Source organism: Nymphaea colorata, chromosome 10, assembly GCF_008831285.2.
Source record: "Nymphaea colorata isolate Beijing-Zhang1983 chromosome 10, ASM883128v2, whole genome shotgun sequence".
Lineage (NCBI taxonomy): Eukaryota > Viridiplantae > Streptophyta > Magnoliopsida > Nymphaeales > Nymphaeaceae > Nymphaea > Nymphaea colorata.
Window position 1 is genome coordinate 17,027,195 of NC_045147.1, and position 24,984 is coordinate 17,052,178.

The window sequence follows — 24,984 nt, forward strand, 5'->3', positions numbered from 1 at the left end:
GCGATTGAAGAGTGCACATAGTCAAGGTTTAAATATTTTTGATCATTTTTAGATATTTTCCATTCATTTTTAAATGATTATTTTAATATTTTTGCTGGATGCACCCTGAATCGATGAACCAGAAGCCCAGTTAATTTGGTTCAGAAATCGTTTTTTATAACACCGATAATGAGTGCCCCTAACCCGACTCAAAGCTCTAAGCATTGCAGAGTGAGAAATTTTGGCTGGAGGCACAATAATTCAATAACTTCAATGCTTTTAGAAGCACTTATATATATATAAACACTCAACTATATCAAGGCATTACAGTAAAATAAACAAACTTTGTGAGGCCAGCCACCATGTGGCTCCATCTCTCATTGTGCATGTGCATGTGCATGTGTGCACTCACCGAATCAACTGAGGATAAAAGAGGCAGTAGTATCAGGAAGTGAACAGAGCCCGAAACATTGGAATTGCAATGATAGCAAAATATTGGTAATTGCACTTACCTGAGTAAATGAAAATACATTTCCACTATTGACCTGGTTGGCAATTACAGTAATGGGCACATTAATCAGCTTATAGTTTAAAGCCATAGACACTCTGTACCATAAATTTGTCACCAGCAGCTTCATCCACCAAAATTGATTGCGTCTCTGGCTATCAGTCGGAATTCCTCTATAATCAGTAAATGAGTACACATTTTCACCATTTATCTGGCTATGTTGGTAAATTACGATGATGGATACGTTAATCTGCTTATACTCTGCTCCACAAATTGTGCCCAGCAGCTTCATACACCAAAATTGATACATCTCTGGCTACCACTCAGAATCCCTCTATGATGTGAATGCCTCCACTATGGAGCAGGAGGAATTGTTCCTATATTCTGTCCCACAGGGTTCGTGCTCTTTTGATAATATACTCAGCAGATGAACCGTTTGCATATGCACTAATTGCTCTTAACAAATTCATGAACTTCTCTCCCTCATCCTGCATAAAATCTCAAAAGAAAGCTCATCGGGAAAAAAGGATGAAAATTGGGGCCAATGTATAAGAAGCACATCACATAAAAGACCACTGAATAACTAATGTCTAATACATGTTCGACTAACCTCAGGTTTCTTGAATTCGAAAGTCTTCACATCAAAAGGCACAATATAATGTGGAAGGTCTGAGCGCAATGTTGCCTGGACAAAAGATATTTTAACAGAAGGGTTCAATAAAGAATCATGCACATTCAAGTTCTTAATTGTAACTGGCTTTATAAAACTTAAGACATGTAATATCATGGGTAGCTCGAAGCTTGAAAGTGTAGTAAGATGAGCAGAGTATGGATTTTTGCTTCTCAATGTGAATGTTATGATCCAAAATTGAACTCAATGTTCGAAAAAAGTACTGATTGTCCCCTAGATGGTTGTATCACAAATTGGTATATCATGCAAAAGGTTGAGGGATGAGGGCTGGTGCTGGCCGAAGAGAGGAGCATTTCTGATAAATGTTGTCAAAGAATACTATTATCAAGGTTTGATCTCAAGGCCAAACTGAGAATGCCCAGTTTATACGAGCCTAAAATGTTTCTAGGGCTTAAAAACATGATAGCTGCAAGTTACAGAAGGGCTTTCAAGGACCTCTACATCAACTCAATCTCTGGATAGGAAACCTCACAAAGCTAGTGTTGAGCTCAACTAAGACTGGCTGAAGAGTTTCACAGACCATCTACAAATAATGGACTTGCATACTTGTAACTGTATGAAGTACATAGCTTCCTGAATACACAGATCTAGCTGCAATAGTGCAATCTAATTAATAAGAGCTTCTTTCTTCAGTGATAATTTCTCCTCAAACTACCTGTTAAAAGGATTATTAGTTTATTGCTATGCTACATATGTGCTCCTCTTGATAGGATTGCAGAAACAACTCCTGTGATCTTACTAGGCACAAGCTTCTGCTACAATATCGGTTGCTAGTGGAGATTTGCATTTCTAAAGAATTCATATAAAGCAGTTACAGGTACAAAGGAGAATATCTAGTTTTGGGAGCCGAGCATCAATGGCTATAAACAATATGCAAGTCAATATGTCTGATTTGTTTCAAAGCAATCATTCTGAATAAGCAGCATATAACTTGGTGCTCATCCAAATAAAAAGGAACAAACCAGTGCATAAAGAGGTCAGAAACATAAAACACGTTTGCACGTTTGTCAAACTATGCCTTGGCGTCTGTATATTATTCCTATCGTTTTGGAATAACAGAGTTTAGAGCTGTAAAATGTTACAATCAGCAAATTTTCTAAATCAAAGGCATTTTCAATATACGTTCTATGTTTAGTATTAGGCATATACCTTTGACAGAAAAATGTATTATTTTATGGATAATCAACTTGTATGATACAAGGGAACAGAAGCAAGATTTTTTAGGTCAATTCTTGCATGCTTTGGCACCAGCTTGTTTCTGCATTTTTTCACAATGCAGTCTCTGGATTGAGCAATTGCAACTGCACGTTGTCATAATGGTTTTTCTGAGGATTTTTATAATTAGTTCAATGTTGATAAATATCACCTAAAAATGCAGCAGACTAATGTTAAAGCGGGTCTAAAGTACATTAGTCCCTCAGAGGCCAATATTCAAGTCCTTACCAGGTTCTTGCTTAATAAAGCTTGAGCAGCATTAGATCTGATGGCCTGCAAGAAAACAGCAATTCATCATTACCAAGGAGACTGGAGGACAAAGATCACAAACATGATCATGCAACCAACATAGCAGATTGCAAGAGATAGGTGAATCTCACACCCGCACAACAGACCACTAATACCTTTCTCAGTCGTTCATCCTCCAGCTCATCAACATGTTGCAGTAAGTTCTCCAAGGTGCCTACAAATAGTAAGATAATATAGGTCCTTCAGATTCTGAGTCGTGCAAAACGGGATGAGCCTGAAATGCTTATGTAAAAGAACCAACTAAATGATATAACAGAAGAACTAGCTGGTTGAAGGAGTATTAGATCTAAGTTCCGACAAACAAGAAATTATTTAATATTAATTCTATGAGATATAGTACATCTTAGCATTTAGATTAACAGAATAAAAAACATGCCAACCATTCTGAAGCCTTTACTTTGGAGCCTTGGGCCTATAGGAACCCTTTGTTGTGTGTGAGACTGTGTATGTATATAACACTTCTGACAATGTTCCTCTCCCCACTGCCCAGCCACATGAAAAAAAATAATCTGGATATGTTTCAGCATTCTGTCAATTCAATCACATTAACGAAGTTCTTCCGTTTACAAAAGCGCTACAAGCAAGAACCTAATTGCACAGTTGCACCTATGTAAGATTGACAATCAACCACCGTACTTTTATTTTTCAACTTCTATTGCTTGGACTCCAGTTAAAAAAATTGTTCACCTGTTTATTCTCAAGAAATACTTTATGCATACCTTGTACTCATTAGCTGATAATATTAGCTTAGTATATCTTTTGATTCTTTGAATACTTATATATAGTTAATTTTCTGCTTCTCTTACTTTATTTATTTGTTTTTTTCCTTTTACGGAAAAGGCAATATCTGAAGTAACTGTTGAAGCCATCAGAGATGCACTGACCAGTTGGGAGAGGTTAAACTAGGCATTGCAACCTTCCACCCATCTGTTTCGTTCATCTAACTGTAGGATGAGTGATCATCCACAATCATAAGATAATCCAACAATAAAAGCAGCAAAGCTGTAGATAAAGATATTAGTATATAACCTAAGGCAAAAGTATCACCACCACTATAGTATGCCAAAGGATGTGATTATCTATAATTTTAAATTCTATAAGGGTACTGTGCTGCTTCAAGTTGATATAAAAATAAATCTATCAGTGACTCAGATGGTAGTTGAGTTGTTAAAATCAAAAGTCAAATACAGTCAGTCATGGCCCCAAAAAAAGGTCCAGACTAGTTGGTCCAAGTTGGTCGACTAAAACGAAACCAATAAAAAATATAGAAACAAAACCAGATACAAAAAAAAAACATGTATTACACAGACAAACAGACAAGTAGGTAGTACACTGAATATGCGGACTGAGTAAACATTAAGACAACGTGAACTGATTATGAACTGTCCAATTATCTCCATTGAAGGTTCACAAGGTCTTACATGTAATTTTTTTTTTAAAAAAAAAAACAAATGACCTCTGCACTTTGACTTCCAAAATTTTTACATATGACATCTTGTGAACCATTAATTATAAATCATTCTAGACAGCCATCATATTTACTTACTCCACATAGTCCAAAAAAACCTATGAAAGTTTCTTTATATATATATATATATATATATATATATATATAAGTTTCTTTATATATATATATATATATATATATATATACACACACACATGTGCGCACGAACACACATATCCACTATGTCACATAGGTGAGAATATGGCTACAGATGGCTGCAAGCACAGTCAAGAAGCAGTTGGAAAACCTGGTTTGGTGAACAACCATTGAAGTTGATCCAACATTTCTAGGAAGGAGAAAAATATAGCATTTACTTTGCATTACTGATGAGTACTTCAAAGTAACGAACATGCAAAAGAGACATAAAGTTTCAAGAAAGAGGTTAATAAGATGACTTAATTTCCAATAAAGAAATTAATGACATGACTTACTAATTAAACAAAATGCATGAAGATCTCCCCCTTGAACTACTTAAGGACTTGCATGGTTTTCCAAGGTAAATGAGCAAGCAAAATATCTAAGATCCCAAAAAGAGATTAATTAGATGACTTAGCATTAGATTTTTTTTTATATTAAAAAAACTTTTAGAAGGAGGAAACTCCTTAACAATAAGAGAAAATAAAAGTAATAAACCAAATGTAAGGCTGACAAAAATAAACTAGTCATTCACCAACAAGTGCTGGTTGCCAGTTTGGTCAACTAAGCCACTGCCTAGGTGGTTCAGCCAGTCGGTCCCTAGTGATAGAATAAAAACACGTCATACGTTAATACATAATGCATAAAAACAACACGGTTTATAAGTTCAACAGTTCATACATGACACATATAATCCCATTAAATTAAAGCTAAAAACATTTGCTAGAATAAAAAGATAATTAGAATAAAAATATCATCATTATCCAAATTTTGGATCCCACTGGATCTGACCCAGACTCAATCCAAAGTGTACCAATTGGTTTGCCATACCCATGTCCAGAATTCCCATACTAACATGGGTATGCCAGCCATTCTCATGTAGTCATGTTACATAGCCGGCCATCCACCTAGGTCCGCCTAGTCAGGCACTTGCACCAAGACAACCAGGTGCCAATCATATCAACAAGCATCATTCAAGTCTAGTAAACCAGATGGCAATATTCCAACGTACTTGACCATACTTACCATCCATTTATTTTATAACTCCTAGTTAAGAAGAAATCCAAAATAATTTGAGAAAAACGCAGGAAAACAAGCCATTCACAAAAGGAAGATGAACATACCAAATTTAATGATCAGCTTGGCAGCACTTGAAATTCCAATACCATGAACACCTGGTAAGGAAGAAAGCATGTTACAAATTGGTAAACTACACATAATAAAATTTGCAAAGAAGAAAGAGCTAGTTGATTATAGTAGAGCATCACAGAAACACAGATAGAATGAGAAGCATGGTCATGAGCATCAGCTTCAAAAATGAAAGAATTCAAGGAGAGTAAAAATTGCATATCAAGTGGCAAACCTGGAATATTATCTGCTTTGTCACCAGCAAGCCCCATAACATCAACAATTTGATGAGGTTTAAGAGCACCAAACCTTTTAGTGAAGTCTTCCAATCCGAATGATACCACTCTGCAAGTGTCAACATGCATATGATAAGAGCATGTAAGGAAATCATAGTTAGTCCAGTGATGCGGTAATTGTTATACTACTTAAACAAAAAAAAAAAAGCCTTAGAATCACAGTCCAAAATCTCCCTCTTGAAGTTTTGCAGCAAGTGAAAATCTTGGATGGAAAACACAAATTTTTCAACACATTATCATTCAAAGAAAAAAGAAAAGAAGCAAAGATTGGTAACAAGGTCTATTATTATCATTGAGCATTGAATCAAGCAAAGTTCAGCATCTTATATGAAGGGAACAACTTAACCCCTATCAAAGAGGAAGATAATGTGGTCCCCATGCAGAAGATTGCTCCTCTCATGTACCATTCAGTGTTTCATCCTAATCTTTGACATATTAAATATGTATAACGTTTAAAACATATAAACATTAGTCATCAATTTATTAGGTAATATTTTCACAGAAGAAGCCTGCATGCACAACATGGACATGCATCTAAGGGCATGTTCACACACAAATTCACACATGCGCAAACATGTATTGAAAGGGTACTCCTGTATGCATGCATTGCATCTTTGTGTATGTCTGTGCACCTATGTAACACAGACTCCCTTTGAAGTAGCAGCACATGTCATGCTTGCACTGGTGCAGGCACTGCTCCAACTCATCAAATTCAATTGTCAGTTGTGACAAGTGTAATCAACTACATATAGGCACATTAAACTTCACTTGGTGACAAGTTTGGTGGTGTTGGGTCATAAATTCATTAGCTTAGTCCCATAAACAATTTGTTTTGTGGCTCTGATATGTAAAACTTCCGAATATATGTAAATCAAACTCTTACTTGCTTATATATCTATATATATATATATATATATATATATATATATATATACCCATGTCTGTGCACCTGTATCTGCACCGACACCCATGTGATATAGCATCCACACATGAAGAAAAATGTTTTTGCTGTACTTGTTTCTCCATAGGGAAAACTTAAAGAGCATGCTTTGAGAGATCCTTTCAGATGACAAGAATACTAACTCGGAACCTCTTGGAGCCATCCGTAGAAGACGCAGGGATGGGGACAAAATCTGGAAAAAGTCTTTGTCGGGAGAAACGATTCGCACCTGAAACAAAGAAGTCAATATAATGCTAAGCATGAAACACCTCAAAATTGGTTAAAGGTATTCCTAGCATCACCTTAGTTTTGAAACATGAAAATCAAACTAATTTAGTAAAGGTACTAAAAGTAAAAATCTTATAAAAGACATGTGTTCACTAAAGCTGCATTTCTAGCATCTAGTAGTTAGAGACTTTTGCCCTGTTTAGAAAATTCATGAGGTCCAAAGGCTGGCATGTCCCAAAGAATGATTTGTTGAATGTAAAAATAGAAGCCTCAAAATAAACTTGCTTTTGTCACCTATATAACTGTTAAACTTTAATTATTCAACTTTATTAAGTTTACCCTTTCAAACTTTTCATTATGTTTGATCATATTAATTGTTCAAAATGTTAGTGTTAGTAAATGTCTTTTGAACCTCTTAATGTGCCCAGTCCTATCTAGTCTCAACTAGGTTTCAGGCTTAAGTCCCCAGCTAGGCTCCACCCAGCGCATTTAACAATATAAACAACAGATATTGGTAGACTGAAAACAGCAAATAACAACAGGTCATCAACAGATAGAGGAGGTACACCCAGATCATATCACCCAAAAATGGCACTTATACATCACAGCTGAGCTGTTCCAGATATGTGAAGGTAGTCACAGAGTGTACCTTAAACCCTGCAGCGACACTGTTGACAGCCAATGTACCAATCACATCATCAGCTTCAACACCTGGGATCTGTTTAAGTGTTAACATTTATCAATAGTACTAGCATCTTTTCTGTCTAAATGTTGACCTTCAAGGATCATAACATGTCGGATGATTCTCACATTAAATACATTGATAGACATAGCTCTTATCGATGCTTTTAAATACTGAAGCCCTTGAACAATAGTGTCAGGTGTGGGGATGCGGTTGCTCTTATATGGAGCAAAAAGAGTGTGACGAAATGTTAGACCTGCATGAATCATGAAAAAAATTAAATTCTGAAGGACATTATTGTGCACCAACTGTATAGGAAAAACATTAGCTGATAAAACAGTAGTACTATGAGAGAATTTGAAAAAAGAAATGCTATCTTATCAACTTCACTTACCCAAGTTCAGTTACACACAGCATTTCAGCATAATCAGTACAAAGAATAGACAGCCAAACACCACAAGACTAACCTCCACACCAAATAAGACAAGAACAAAAAATATTCATCAACAACCGTAAAAAGAAACACAGCCCAGAAACTTGAGTGAACAGTAAAAAAATAGCATAAATGCTTACGATACATGATATGCTTGTGTATCACAAGCATATCACCCATATCATATGGTACGGGCACCACATAGTATGATACAAGCGGTGCACCCTCGCATCGTACGATACAGGTTTAAAACACAAAAAGGGGGCCCAGCCCCCTTTTTGCACATTTCTTTTTTAAATGACACCCTCTCTCTCTCTTCCTCAACTTATCTAAGAGCTGCGGGAGAGAGAGATTTTCTCAGTTTACCAAAAAAAAAAGCCAGTTGGGTGAGAAGTCGTCGATTTGGGGGAGAACTCCCTGATGGAGGAGAAGGTTTGCCCATGGGGATGGTGGGAGCGTGATGCTTGCTTGGAAAAAGGGTAAAAAATTGCTCATTTTCACTGTTAATCATTCATTTCTCTTGTTTTCTATGGTTAATTGTAAATTTTGACTTGTTTTGTGAAGATATTGATGGATCCCGCACAGCAATGGTGGTCCCAAAGATGGATAAGAGTTAAGTGTAATTTTTGTAAACAAACGATATCGGGATGGATCTTTCGCTTTAAACACCATATAGTTGGGACACACCATGATGTGGCTCAGTGCACTGGTTCCCCAGAGAACCCATTACCACCATATGTTAGACACCAGTGTATGAAATTGATCAATATTGTGAAAGCAAATAGGATTGAGAAATAAATGAATGACGCCGACGTAGGATATGGGGAGCCCTATAAAGACGATGAAAGTAAAGATGAAAACACTAAGCTTGAGGAAGATGATGCTGGTGTCAATTTGGGAACAGATAATGGGAAACACATCATGTATAAAGGCAGTTCTTCAGCTACAGACAGAAAGAAAAGAGGTGTAGATGCAGCTGCAGCTACACGAGAATGTTGCAAGAGTTGTAGTCGTAGTTGTGGAACTAGTGGTAGAGTACCTACTGTGGGGTTGACTGTTTGATCCGGCTCGATCAAAACCTTTTTCACACTTATACTATTGCAGGTGCTTAGCTTGAGATTCGTACAGCCATGTTTCAATGATATTGTTGAGGCAGTAGACGAAGCAACAGGGAAATGGTTCTATGATGCATACCAACATTTTCCATTTTCAGTCTACGGCAGATACAATCACTTCTTTAGGCCAAGGGTATAAAAAGTCCTTTTATCATAAGTTGTGAGGTAAAATTCTTCACAATGTAGATAGACATGTCAAGCCATATTGTTATGAATTAAAAATGAGTTAGAAAGACAAAGAATGTAGAATGATGGCGTACAAATGGACAGACATGAAGAACATAACATTGGTAAGCTTCCTCCTATAATGCCTCTTAGTACCTTGCTCTGAAAATCTATTGATTTGTCTGATACTCCTAAGACGGTTGATGTTTTGTGTGATATTTTTGATAAAGTTGTACAAGAAGTTGGACTAGAGAATATCGTGCAATTTATTACAGATAATACGACAAATCATAAAGCTGCAGGTGAGATGTTACCAGCATGACACAGTACATTCCATTGGACTGCATGTGCTACTCATTGTATAAATCTAATGCTTCAGGATCTTAGTGAATGAGATGAGATATGCAGTGCACAATTGAAAGATGCCAAGAAAACATAAAATTTATTTATAATCAAGCTTATGTTTTGAACTTGATGAAAAAAATCACAAATGGCGTTGAATTGATTCAACTTGCACAAAGAAGATTTGTCACAAATGTTTTGACTGTGCAGGGTATAGTCAAGCAGAGAAGTTCTCTCAGGCAGATATGACGAATGGGCTGTATATCCATATACCTATAAAGGAAAGGCCACGACAATTGTGGATACTATATTCAATATTGAATTTTGGTGTGTGAACTTATTGAAGATATGTGTACCTCTAATGAAAGTTCTCAGATTGGTTGACATTGAAGATAGGCTTCCATCGGGTAATCATACGAGATTATGGGCAGAGCAAAGGAGGCCATTAAAGATAATCTCAAGGAGCAAAAGAAGTTGTACATGCCTATATGGAAGATTATAGAAAAAATGTAGTTTGGACAACTTTATCGCCATGCAGCAACCTACTACCTAAATCCTGCTATTAAATTTCTTCCCACTTTTAAGAATGACAGAAAGGTTGAGCATGGCATGTTGGGCTGCATCGAAGTATTGCTCATTGATTATAAGGAACAAGATGTTGTCCATATGTCAATCAACAAAGATAAGAATTATTATCATAACACAAGGAAAAATACAACAATTTGATGCAAAACAACCTTGCGCCTAGGTGGTAGAAAAATGAACTTTATTTTATCTACTTTTTGTTCGTTATTTATTTGTTGTCTTTCATAGTATTTAGTATTTATTTTCCATCTTGTTATTTAGATTTGTGGTGAAGTAGGTTTGGGATTGATTGCCTAGAACTAAAGAAGTTAACAATTAGAATTTAGAAACCTTATCTAGACATGCAATGCTAAGAAATTAGCATGTATTCCAACACATCCACAAATAAGCAGAACATAGAAGGTTATATGACCTTGTCTTTGATCGATATAATATTAAATTGTGACAAAGTCAAATTAAATACATTTGTAGTACAAAAAAATGTACATTATAATATACACTTTAATAATTAGTTTTTTTTTCTTGTTGAATATTAAGCAATTAGAAGCAGCATCACACTCAATTTGATCTGAATGGCCTAGACAATTTTGATGTATTAGATTCTTGGGTTGAAGAACCATCTATCTTAATGAGAATGATTTTGATTTTCTAAATATTGAAAAAGCAACAGAGCTTGTTCATGGAACGTTGGTGTGGGACATTCCATTTGAAGGCACTAAAAAAATAATGAAGAAAATGAGAACGAAGATAATGATGAAGATGATGATATCGCTGAATGATGGTGTTATGAACTTGTGATGTAATCTAAGATTCTAAAACACTTTAAACTTGTGATCTATGTCACACGAATACGGGTACGGGTATCCTATGGGTACGGGTACGGGTACGCGGATACGATAATTTCAAAATTTTAGGATACGCGGACACGGCAAATTTTATATTTTAAAAAATTAAAAAGGATAATAAAATTAAAAAAAATATTAAATTAATAATTCACTCTTACAATCTCATAAGTCATAAGAAAGAAAGTCTCAGATTCTCAAACAAAACATTGTTCATGACCAATCTCATAAGTCATAAGAAAGAAAGTCTCAAACAAAACAAAGAATGTCGGGTTAGTAAAGTGGTTCGGATCGGGTCTGACCCAGACCCGATCCAAAAAGTATCATGAAGTGTCCAAGTGTCGGTATCCAGGTGTCGGAGTGTCGTCACCGGTACTTGGCCCATTTTGCCGTGTCCGTGTGACATAGCTTGTGATGGACTATTACTAATTTACTATGTTATTCTGAATCTTTGATTTCTCATTTTTGAATGTGGTGTTGATATAATATGACTTATAAATGATGAATCATGAATGTTTTTTTCATGTGTAATGAGTTTTTTTTTTTTTCACATGAAATACATTTTTCTTGATTTTTTCTGAAATTTTCTTCTATTTTTCTATTATTTTCTTAAATTAGAAATCAATTTGACGATAGATTATGCTACAGCGTATAGGTCCGCCCAAACAACACGCATTACAATACGCCAGTGACAACATTGCTCAAGACAATAGGGATCAAACGCCAATTAGCCAGAGAACATAACCTCCAAGATAAGGTGGCATGAACAAGGTTAGCTATACATCAAGTTCTTTGTTCCTTAAGTTGTCAAAATCGGAAGACAGATAAAGGTCATTCAAGACCATAAAAAGACTAATCAGGATTATTGGGACTAATACATCCGACAACGTTCAAGTTGATGACTATAAATACATAAATACATATATTTATACAGTTATTTATAATGGAAATAAATACAAAGATGTATACATTAATACAAAGATGCACATATATATTTAAAAGACAGACATTAGTTGGCAGACGAAGACTAGGCTGATTAATTGACTAGTTTCATCTAGTTTGAGAACACACATCAGTCAATAAGTGACTCAACTGGCTAGTCAAACTGGTCAGCTGACTAGTCCGGATTTTGACAACTAAGACATTGTCAACTTAGCCGCAAGACATGCACCTAGCTCCCTAAAATTGCCAGGTTTGGCTGGTTGTGCCTAGCCCCTAGGGTGTAAACGATAGACTGATGATGGATATAAGCCTCAGAAGAGCTTAGTCATAGTTAAAAACATCAGAAGCACGCTGGAGTTGCTTGATGCTTAAGCAATATAATAAATTATAATTTATCCCTGAATGTATACTAAAAATAGACACCTCTAGGAGCTTTTATTGAGACCATGTAACATGGCATCAAAAGGGAATGGACACTATTTGAGTTATTCAAATGGGAACAGAGCACCACTCCTTTTGGTTACAGATCTTAAGAAGTCATGCCAAAAGAGTACATATGTGGCCTGCGGCGTCCAGCTTCACAGGAATAAATTTGAAGGTATAGACCACAGGATCATGCCCCCTTCACTAAGAACTGCTTGTGCCCGATAAGATAAACACCAATAAAAAGAGCCATCCAAGATATTTGACTTAACTTTATCAACAAGTGCAACTGTACATCCAAATTTAAATCCAAGAGCTTCTGTTCACATGCTACAATAACAAGATTCTGGTGTTTTGTCCCTTAGGTAGATTGCAACTAATACGGATGTTAAGCCACCTTTGCTGGACTCATATGTTATAATAGCAGAAATACAAGTTATTTTTTATGCTCAACAGACAACTAACCTTTCAATAACTAATGAAGGTAACTCTTCGCCCATGTGAATCCAATAGAAAAATCTCAAGTGTCCATTTACTTGTATTCATCCAAATTTGTTTCAAAAATTTCAGAACCAGTCACCTGGACAAGATGGACAAGTTTTAAATCCAATCCCTTCAATGAGAAAGATTATACGGAGTTCATCAGCCAGGAGAGGTCTGATAATGCTCACACAATATAGATAAGCTCCCACAACAGACATCTAAAAAGAAAAAATATTTGTCATCACAAGCATCATTGCGACATGTAGAACCATCACTACGAAATTGGTGTCAACTTTTCAAAGTGCTGAAAGAACAGGAGATTGTACCTTTTGCAAACCTATTTTCTTGGGATGTCACAGCACTTGTTTTATGAAATGACGACCCTGAAACAGAATTTTGACCGCTCAAATGTTGTTAGATTTTCTAGGCATGTGGATTCATGTTGAATAGGTTTACAAAATAGGGAAGAACAATAATCCCCCAACATCATGGATACAAGAAAACCAAATGAGGAAGGGAAAGAAAGCATTGTGGTTGAACAGTTTCTCTTAAGCATGCTCTGAAGCCTGGGATCAGGGAGAGTATTGACCATACCAATAAAACAGGTGAATAATGAGATCTAGTTTTGAGCAATTACAGTATGAAAAATTGATATCACGTGGACCAGCCCATAGGCTATCAAAATTATGGATTCGGAATTCAGGATAAAAAGAGGAAATCTCCACAATTTCCAATGGAGATGATTATATATAACCTACAATCTACATCGCATAAAATATGCATCGTTTTCACATGAAAACACCATAACATGCAAGACTGCAGCATGGTTGACACAATCAACTCAGCCTATCCTGTTCAAAATTCATGTCGTTTCCCAAATATGCCTTCAGCCCGCACTCAGTCTAAATACTTGGGCAGACAAAACAGGATCAAGTAATCATCATGCCTGTTCCAGTTTGAACCGCCAAAGAAACACTCTAATCACGTCCTCAAATTCATCTGCAACATTCAATTTGGACATGGCAATTCTCAAACAAGCCATACTTCTATAGTAAAAAGCATATTGTAAGATGTATCGGTCTCATCAATAGGTACACTGTATCGTAATGTATCATAAGTGCATCGTAAAGTTATTTTTTTTAATTCAAAAAATAACAAGAAAAATAAAAAATAGAAAATCAGGAAAAATTTAAAAAATAGTTTTTTTTATGAAAAAACATGTTATGATAGGCTTATTATGGACATGAAGTTACTTCACAAAGATTAAGAAGTCATAATATCATATAGTAACACATGATATAAGACATCAAGAAACATAATTTACAACATGATCTACATGATAACCCGTACGTAAGTAAGTCATAAGATCCATAACACATCAAAAAACAAGTTTTAAGTGTCATTCATTATACATCACATCACAAGACAAAATTGTTCAATTTTATTGCAAAATAACAACTGAAAACAGCTTCATTCATAATCTTTATCATCATTCATCTCCATTCTCATTTTCATCTTTCATAGAAGATATGAACCCCCTTTCTCTAAACAAGAATTGGTCACCCATGCACAAATCTGCCTTCAAATCAACGATTTCATAGTGAAACCAATCCTTTTCAAAATTGCCACACCCTCCCCTTCCTTCAACTCTTAGATATATTCAGAAATGAAGAGAGAGGCGAGTTTTTAAAAATTATTTTGAAAAAGGGGTGGTTCTAAACCCCTATTTTCCAAAAGATACTTGTATCTCGACCCTATCATACAATACTAGCTATGTATTGCATGAGTTTTTAAAAATTATTTTGAAAAAAGGGCTTCCAACCCCCTATTTTCCAAAATAGACTTCTATCTCGCCCCTATCATACGATACGAGCTATGTATCGCATCATACATTCGATACACATACGATACACCTGTTTGGCATATAGGTGGTGTATCATATAGTAAATTAAAAAAAATATGGCACATATTGTATGATACAGGCCCGTATCATACAATATGTACAGCACTGCCACTGCTTTAATTGACTGCAAAAATGTGAACTCCTTAGTTTTTCATCCACAAAAGCTTGCAGCTAAGCACAAGAATTCTATTCCCTCTACTACAGAAGAATGAATAAAAGGTATGCATATATCATATCCTCGCGAAAGACGACCAATAGTCAGGATAGATTTAAATGTCTAAAATGCTTTGAGCAAACATAACTAGAGGCTGAACAAATCATTTCCATGTGGCTACTCATTACATGTTATGTAGCACCCCAAAAGTTTAGTCTTGTATCTAAGATTGAAAGAATCTTGGCAAACTCTATAAAAGGAGTTGTTAAGTAATCAGTTGTTCAGGTTCCTAGCCCTTTCGGAGGAAGAATCGAAGCTGCTAGGGGGTGGATTGGGATCTGTTAAACTAGGAGCCCAAGCCTGATGTAGGAATGACTTGAGTTGTAATGCATCAGAGCCAATTCAACACTTGGACCTGGGGCCCCACACATGCAGATGCGTGTACATTAAGGGGGTGGATAGTAACACTTCAAAAGTTTAGTCCCAAATCAAAGATTGTAAGAAGCTTGAGGGGCTTATAAATAATGTTAAGTGATTGGTTGCCTAATTCCTAGCCCTTTTGGGGGAGGAACAAAAGTTGCTTGGGGGTGGATTGGCATCTGTCAAACCAGGAGCCCGAACCCGACATAGAAATGAGTCAGGTCGTGACATGTTATCAAATAAACAGCCACAACAATGTCCATCATATTGCATAGATGCATTTTCCATATCCAAGAAACTGGACCAAGAGAAGCAGCCCTACATCTTTAAGCCACAGATTGTAAATGGATTTGAATCATAGCTGACAACAATATGTTGTAAAGGAATTTAAACCAAAGCAAGGAAATAAAAAATAGGAAAGCAAATTAACAACTAGCATGCAAAAATATGTGAAACAAAAACAAACCACAAGATGTTTCAATTCTGTAAATGGCTAAGAAAGAAAATATCAGCTCAGGAAATTTTTAAGGCTACATCTTAGATTCCAGCAATGAGAAAATAATTACTTAATAAAACTAACAAGTCATGTTCCAAGCAAATAAGAATCTTCTTTTTACAGAAAAAAGTTAATGTCACTAGACTAGCTTTTGTGAAATACAACTCCAAGTTAACAATCAAACCATATAGCTTAAACAATAATGAATAATTTACCAAAGCTCAAATGCATTGTTGTTTGCACATCTTACCATCATGGTCAAATATAACCTGCACCAAAATGATGAACCAGATCAGTTCCTGTGCAGGAAATCAATGTGTAGCAAGGAATACAACCACCAAAGTCCTAATTCAACAAATTCCCAAACAGTCTGCACATGAGAGCATGATACAGAAATATTTAAGACACTGAAACATAGTACAGATCATATTATAGAAGAGGAAAGACATGGTTAGGAGCATTGATCAACACAAAATAGAGGCTGAGTACGATTCCATGTTCAGACCACTACAGAACATTTCAAAGTTGCTAATTACTCTCAAATAGCTTCGTTGGACTTCTACATTTAGAAATCAAAACAAATTTGCACAAATTAAAGCGAATAGAAAACCTTTTCATTGTTAATTCATTTACTAAATCTACAAGATTCCTTTTACTTACAATATAAAGAGCAAAATTTATTGAAAGTGGTTGAACATCAGGCCCCATTTTCTACAAAATGTGTGACAAATTTGCTAGCTTGTATGCCCCCATTGGACTAGATGACTCTTGTAGAGGAGTTTAGAAGGAACCTCTACATATATATATATATATATATATGTGTGTGTGTGTATAGTTGATCCTATTCACAAACAACTCTGACTTAATTCAGGTGACTCTCTGAATACTTCTTGAGCCAATTTGATTTAAGAAAAAACCAATCTTAACAACATTGGATTTAGCAAGAGCACACAGCGCAATGTGAAAGTCATGGGAATTGATCAGCTAGCTTACAACATTATTTTCTTTATCATTTTGTTTTGTAGTAATGAAGCAACACATATTACAAAAAATTGATATCACAAAGGGCATGTTTGTAAGCATAACCTTTGTGAGTGATAAATGCCCAGTATAAGGAGACATAAGCATATCAAATAACAAGAAAAACAGAAAATTTGGCTTTAATTTTTCTTTAATCAAAAACTTCATCTAGGTCAAAGGCATACCGCTACATGTGAAGGTGTGAGCTCCAAAATTGCAATAATCTGCAAACATGTAAATATCAAACTTAAATAAGTACACAAGTCCTACAAAAAAAAATGGAGAGAATTGAGTTCTTGAAAGGTGGAAGGTATGGCAAACTTCACATTTCCTATATCAACAACAAACAGTAATGTAGGATGTATAGCCTCATAAAGATGCTAAGAGTTCTCATTAGTCATTTGTTTAGCTATGAGGATTCTCAACTATGTCACATGGGTACACCTCCAAAGGGGGCGTACCCTACCGGTACCGGTATGACACCGGTACCGGTACGGGCCTGGGTACGGCCCCGGTACGTGTTGACCGTACCGGGTATGGTCAACGTACCGGGGACCGTATCCTCCCAAAATTGGACACGGTCAACATTGACTGGGTCCAATTTTGTCCATTTTTTTAAATTTTATTTCATTTTAACGTTAAAAAAAAGGTAAAACGAAACCATCAAAACCCTCGACTCTTTACCTCTCGTCTCTCTCCGGCAAGAAAAAGAACTCTTGTCTCTCTCCGGCGAAGCAGCGGCGACGACTGCGGCTTCGGCAGCGGCGACAGCAGCGGCGAAGACAGCGGCGACAGCAGCGGCGAAGACAGCGGCGACGACAGCGGGTTTCAAATCTCTCTCTCTCTCTGTTTTCCGGGCGATGGGTTTTCTCACCCCCCTTTGGTGAAAGCTATAGCCCAGCCGCTTCCTCATGTGTTTTGTGTGTTTATTTGTATGTGTCAATGTGATTTGCAGCTTGTTTGTGTGTTTTCATAATAAACTTGATCTTCTTTTCTTCCTGGTAAGCCAGAGATTCAGATAATAGAGGCCTTCTTTTCATTCTTCACTGTCTTAGAATATGAGGCCTTTTCATTCTTCACTGTCTTAGAATATTGTTGAATGTGGATTGGATTTGCCGGCAGGGCATGTGAACGAGTGCTGCACTCATGTCGTTGTACTGCATGAGTGCTGCATGTAGAATTGTAGATATTAATGTTGGCAAATTTGTATTGTATTATACAATACAAATTTGCCAACAATACATTTTTATAGTATATGATTTTGCACTACATGATCCCTGTTAACTGCGTCTTCCCTAGTTATTGCTGTGAGCCTGTGATATATCGTTTCATGAGAGGATTCATCTATTTTGAATTATGATTTATGAATATGACGATATGTTATTCTGTTTGTTTGTAATTTTTGATATAGATATGTGCAAATATATTTTTCTGCATTTTTTGACATATATATATATATATATATATATATATATATGTGTGTGTGTGTGTGTGTGTGTGTGTGTGTGTGTGTACGGCCATACCCCCGTACCCAAGTTTTTTGAAAATGGTCCGTACCCGTACCAGTACCGGCACCCGTACCCATGTGACATAGATTCTCAAAGTTCTCATTAGTTTAGCTTTGTTCACTATGTTCCTAATAGGACCATGTGCCATGCGAATGAGATGGGCAGTTAACTAAATTCATTGCCTTGGATTTACCATGCACTAGTTAGACGGATGTCATACCGCTTCATCATTCACTTGACATAACAGCTTACAGAGGACAAAAGCTAAACTAATGAGAACTTTGAGAATCCATTTATAAATAGTAAAAGTTAGCAAGCATGATTTGCAACTAAACAAGTGCTTGAATACACTAAAGTAGCTTGCCCAGTGCTTCAGGTCAAAGAAGAAAACCGGAGCAAAACAGCTTACAGAGGACAGAGCTGAAAAGATTGTCAAAACCCAGTCTCCATTTCCATCAGCATGCTCTAGATGACCGTGGTGCAACCTTGCTGCCTTGGTGCAAAGACAAATTAGAACCTTAAGGCATAAATTAGAAGGGGAAAAAATATTAACAAAAGACACAGAACATAGATAAACATAGGAAATTATTTGGAAAACTTATAGATTTTAAGGGAATGTTCATCCTTCCTGCCGTAATCAAAGTCTGATTTAATCTTTTCCTGGCTACTAATTATAGCAATTGCACAATGCAAATAAGAATTACACAGTGCTTTTGGATGTGCATCTAGACTAAGCTTTGCTTCTAGTGTTTAGTCCAAATAGAGAAACTATCATCAGGATGAAATGGAAGTCTCGTAGCATACCCAAAACCCTATAATATGCCCTGTACATGATTGCAGTACCATCAAGAAGCATTAAACGCTGCCTGGAACAATTCTCTACATTGCCATCAACAATTTGAGATATACAGGAATTCATTGGTCTGCCAGTCATTGATTTATCAAGTGATGTGTCCTTGTCACCTTGGCTAGCACTTGAACAACTATCATCCAAAGTTGTAGGGTCACTGATGAGTGTAGAATAAGCCTGGCAATAATCAAGTGTAATGTAATTTCAAAATTGTTGAAAATCATATGAGACGTCAAGGAAATCAAGTAGATAGGGACAACAAACACAGGTGTGTCTCAATTTAGAAGAAGGTGAAAGTATAACCAAGTACAGCTTAATGGGATTTACAAATTAGCCAACTATTTGTCCATACATAAACGCATATTGCATAAATATATATATATACATGAAAATGTAAGCTATGCATGTATGTGCATATTTTTGTATATACATGAATGCACATATTTGGCTATATGCAATTATAATTTTATACATATGAAAAAAATGTAAGCATGCATTTGTGTAAATATATATGCATGCAATACATACATATATGTGTAGTTAAGCATACAAGCATGTACAAGTCTGCAGACATTAATGCCTGGGTTACATGTGTGGTACTATGTACATATGTAATATACATACATATATATAGTAATATATTTTAAGTTATGCTATTTCTTCATCCAGAACCAAAAAAGCCTTGTATGTATTTTGATATTGAATAATGTATGTGTATAGTATATGGTACATATTGGAAGCAAGACTGCCGAGCCTACAATAGCAATCTGATCACATATACAAAAGATATAACAATATATGTACACAAATATATACTAAATTGTCATAATATATATAGTGTAATCTTCCCCTTTTTACTTTTCATATTTTTCTAGGGTAGCATGTTTATTTTGGTGATGACCTGTCCCCTCATCCAGCTGTCGTGCTAGCCAACAAGCAAGGTCAGGGTTGCCCAACCAAGTCACCTGGATGTGCCTTAAGAGCACCCGCATGCGGGTGCATGTTCGCTGCCAATTCGGCACCAACGTGGCAGAATTGTCTGGACATGCACCCAACCCAGGTCAAAGGTGAGTTAGGTGTGGTCAAAGTGCGCGGACATCGTATTCGTCTGCAATTTTTATTTTTAAAAAAAAAAAATCATTTCATAAGCCCCGACGAGCCAGCAATAGGGTTTCATCTAGGAAACCCTGTTTGAAGTGCTGCAGCTGCCGCTGCCACTGCTCTGGGCTGTGCATCCATCGCCCGACGACCGCCATTGACAGCTGCAGCTCTTGCGACGGCCTCTTGTTCAGCCAGTGCTCTTCCTGTGACTACTACTGTGCTCTGGCGATGCGACAGCCAGCCTCCTGACCAGCTACAACTCCAGCAACAACTCCTCTGACAACAGCTCCTTTGGCGACAGCTTCCTTCCAGCAACAGCCACCGGCAATGTTTATTTCTCCAGCAAAAAAACAAAATCAAGTTTATGGTTTTTTATTTTTTTTGTTTATTCTCTAAAATTTACGGCTTCACTGTAAATTGTGGTTTCCTAATCTAATTTCTTAATTAAACTTCTTCATAATCTTCAATTGGTGTTGTTCTTATGAACTTATCAATTTCTTCTATGTTGAATAGGTGATGTTCCCTTCATTTCACTGTCTTGTTTCTGCCCTATTCTCCATTCTTCTGTTTATTTTTTCACTGAGAATATTATTCCTCTTTTCACTAATTTTTCTGTGGTGCATGAAGTGCTGACTTCTTCACTCAATGCATTAGTATTCCTATAACCTCTATGGGTTTACATGCTACTAAATAACTAAATGGGGCTGAAAGTTTAATAAATATGCAATTTCCAGTGCTTCTTCTTAGTTATATATTAGTTATTACTTATTAGTTATATATTTGTTATAGCTTTTTTGTTTGTGCTTGTAGGAGTTTTAAGATTAACAAATCCTTATGAGTCTGATGACTAATGATTAATCTTTGATTTCTACCAACCATTTTTGTTTGTTGTTACTTAGTTTTGGTTGAATATATATATCACACACACACACATATCTATATATGTGTTTTTGTGTGTGTGTGTGTATCCGCACCAGCACTGAAATTTTTTTGGGATTTACCGCATCCTGCACCTGCACTCAGGTGATTTAGCCAACCACACATACACACTCCATCTCAATGCAGATGCTTCTTCTCAAGCATCACATCAATAAAATCCTTTACCTTTTTTAAGTTTTGCTTCTCAACTTTGCTTCATGCACTCCACTCTAGCATTTGGGCTCTTACACCTCGTTCTGTGAATTTATTGAAATCATCCGCTCTACAAAATCATTCTCATTTTTCTTAGACAGGTTGACTGTTACATAAACCTATCTTGATTTTTAATCACAATCACATCCAGGTTTAAGATCCTGGATATTGATCCCAGTCATTCAACTATTCAGGACCGAAAACCCAGACCAACAACATCCAAATGTGTACATTTCAGCCAGACATATGACCTAAACCCATACAGTTGACATCCATAAAGAAGTTTGCCAGAAAGATCTAAGAATGAATATGATGTCAACTAGAAGGTACCCGTTGAGTGGATTGAGACAGTAAATGACCAACTATAACTTAGTCAGTCAAGGGGAAAATAACTAGTCTACAATCAATAGACCAAATGAAAAGTGAAAAAAAAAAAGCAACCCACAATCCCTTGAAAGACATAACCCCTAGAAGCCAGCTTGATTTTGAGGACGAATACAATGAAATGACAGTTACATGAGAGTAGAGAATAGACCACTATAGGTCAAAAAAAATTCTAGCCATGTATCATTCATCAATCTAATGGCCTTGAACACATAAATGAGATGGCCAATCTAGGTTGTGAAAAAGGAGAATGAATACCATGTTGAGTGGAACTACTCAATTTACCTACAATAGTTCCAGGTATTGAGACGATTTAACAATCCAAGGAGGACTAATCAACAAGCTCGTAGAAAAGAAAGCTCAAAGTGTACCTTAATGTTATAGCTTTTGTCAGGATAATAATTCTACAAAAGATTGCGGATTTGGCAAAAGCAGAAAACAGAAAAGGGATTACAGAAACAGTATCAACAACGAATCGTGAGAAAAGGGTAAACATACGAATTGTAGAGAAGCGGACAAGGGCAACAGATGCAAATAACAACAAACAAAGAAGTATAGTTAGACCTACCGTATACCAGAGAGCAAATAAAAGGCACCAGCATTAAGAAACTAACCAGTAGAGGAACAAGTAAAGAGCAATATCCATACATTCAACAGTTTTGAAATGTATACAACATGAGGTGGAAGCAGAAGCTGGAGCATGAAAATTTGCTGATGAGACAACATGCTTTACCTTTCTTGAACGATTAGCCGAGAGAAAGCATCTGTAAGAATGTTGTTCATTAATCTTTCTGTAACACAAGGTCCTTTGGACTACAGGGAAAAGTGTTGCTAGCTTATGAGAGGACAGCAAAATTGAACCGATATGTTGCTGTAAGCAATAACTCCATGCCATTGTCAATGTAGCATTCCAGGCGAATTTATCTTTAAAGAAATGGACATAAGCTTATCCACTGATCACAGCTCTCATGTTGAACAGATAAATCTGTACGTGACACCGTGAATCTACTTGCCGTAAATGGACAACATGGATGTCTAAAACGCAGAGGAAAAAGAACATATCAGTTTCAAAAATAATCATGCAAAATAAACTTGTTTGATGCTAAATTTGAGTATTTTCAGCATGGGTTGTAACTTGTAAGGTGTTGTTGTAAGATGGACATAGCAAAATAATCGTAAGGCGCTTTCCTTTTTCTTGAATACACCACTTGTAAGGTCTGACTGATTTTTTTTTCGGGTGCCAACAAAATGAAAGAAAAACAAAAACACAAAAAAATCAGAGAAACCCACCTCCTCTACCGATGGGTTTTCTTCTCTGGCCTTTCGGAAACGCCGCTGACAGAGCTGGTTAGTAGCTCCGACGCATCGCCGGCCTCTGGCCGCGGGCACTCGCTGACAGTGAGAAGATGAGGGTTTGAGAGAAGAGAGAAACGAACGGCGAAAATGCACGCAAACGTCGAACAGTGGGTTAGCGAGGTCTATAGAAAGGTTCAAGTTCGCCCCATGACTTTTAGACAATATTCAAATATATACCATATTTTTACAAAATTATTTAGACGTCCTTATGCGTTTTAAAGTTTTTAGAACGTTGGCATTCTGGATAAAATTTTATTGAAATAACCCACAATTGATAAAATTTTGAAACAATCTTTTCGTTTCAGTTTTACAGATTTAATCTATCCATGCCCCTCAAAGATTGGAACTATTTCAAGAAAGTTTATTCACTTGAGAAGCAATTTTGAAGAATGACATCTTCATCCCAATTCCACAATCAAGACTTGAAACTTCTAGAATTTGCATTTAAAATCTTGATGAGCTTGGCCCCACCTCAAAAAAATTCTTTTAAAAATTTATATGTAATTTTTAAAAAATTTTACTTGTCTTACATAAACAAAAAAATAAAAATGATATTTTGTTGAGTGTCAAAATTTAAAAACTTTAATTCAGCACCTCTCATCAAACATTTTTGGCTTCACCCTTAAAGGGAGCAAACAATACCTTAAGTTATCCGTGTGGTGTGGTAAAGTGAGATCAGCGGGAGCTTAATCGGTGAATGTGAGGTCCAAGCCCACTATAAATAAACACAAGCTTGCGTGCACCGTTTGAGCAACCAAATGTCCTTATGATGTCCCTTGGGCCCCGTTTGATGCACGAGGATTTTACTATACATAAAGAAAAAAAACTGTCGTGGCTTTTCCTTTTGCATTCAAATACAATAAAAATTCTCCTATGAAACCCGATGGTCTGACTTTTTACCATCCATTTCATTTTTGCCCGTTAGGGCTTCCTCTTTCTGCTCATCTCTCTTTTTCACCACCTCATTGTCATCTTCTTCGTCACTCTAGGTTCTTCCCTCGAAGCCATCAAGATCATGTGCTTATTCTTCTTCCTCTTCCTCCTTTTCGCAAAGTTCCATCAGATTCTCTCCGGTTGTCGCTTGCATATGTATCCGCCTTTCAAGTTATGAACTTAATCGTAAGCGTAATCCTTTATTTTTCTCCTGATTTATAATTTCTGTTCTAATCAGAATGGATTTGAGTAAAGCAAACTGTTTTTAATTTCACATTCATCTCGAGTTACCCTATGTTTGGGAGGTTAATGGATCGTTGTCCATGTTTGTATCTAGAACTAGTCCCTTGTTTTTGTGTGCATATTTTGAATGTTCTTCTCATAGTCTCTAGCTGGAGATACGAAGGTGCAGTTTTTGAAGGTTCGATTGGTTTAGATATGATTGTGTTATCCAGACATCAGCCAGTTGAACATTGTATAGTCTCATATTGAAAATTGTGACAGCCGGTTGAACTTATTTGTTTATTTTTTCTATATTGCACTTAGTTTTTTGGGTGATCTGAAAACGTTCTGATTAAATGCATATACATGGTATCATGAAAAATGTGAAGGCGTCATACTAAATGAAGCATGTTGGACCCACTCTAAGCAGATGATGGATCATAATCCTCTCATTTGCCCGAAAAAACAGTAAGGAACCTATTATAACAAGAGCTGCATGCATTATGATATAGGAGCATTTCGTAGGATAATTAGCTAATCTATTAGCATGTCTTAGCT

At 36.3% G+C, this 24,984-nt stretch overlaps 1 protein-coding gene across 7 annotated transcripts; it reads right to left on the reverse strand.

Moving 5' to 3' along the window:
* Positions 1–431: 431 nt before the first annotated feature.
* LOC116262162 (uncharacterized) lies at positions 432–23,358 on the reverse strand. 7 transcript variants are annotated; one of them, XR_007574404.1, is made up of 17 exons: positions 23,206–23,358; positions 22,649–22,950; positions 19,254–19,476; positions 18,859–18,938; positions 17,127–17,165; positions 16,172–16,190; positions 13,275–13,331; positions 7,713–7,874; positions 7,586–7,647; positions 6,852–6,937; positions 5,708–5,817; positions 5,469–5,519; positions 4,880–4,944; positions 4,641–4,726; positions 2,798–2,856; positions 2,622–2,666; positions 1,136–1,172 (listed from the first exon to the last, which is right to left on the reverse strand). XR_007574404.1 is itself a non-coding variant. In XM_031641291.2 (16 exons), the coding sequence occupies exons 2-16, from the start codon at positions 22,808–22,810 to the stop codon at positions 865–867; spliced, it is 1,314 nt and encodes a 437-aa protein (XP_031497151.1). In that variant the 5' UTR covers positions 22,811–22,950; positions 23,206–23,358; the 3' UTR covers positions 432–864. The 7 variants fall into 7 exon arrangements, 5 of the variants coding, with proteins under 5 accessions (XP_031497151.1, XP_049935895.1, XP_031497152.1 ...); XM_031641291.2 differs by lacking the exons at positions 4,641–4,726; positions 4,880–4,944 and adding an exon at positions 432–975 and having other exon boundaries at positions 1,098–1,172; positions 7,586–7,654; positions 7,747–7,874; XM_050079938.1 differs by lacking the exons at positions 4,641–4,726; positions 4,880–4,944 and adding an exon at positions 432–975 and having other exon boundaries at positions 1,098–1,172.
* Positions 23,359–24,984: the final 1,626 nt, after the last annotated feature.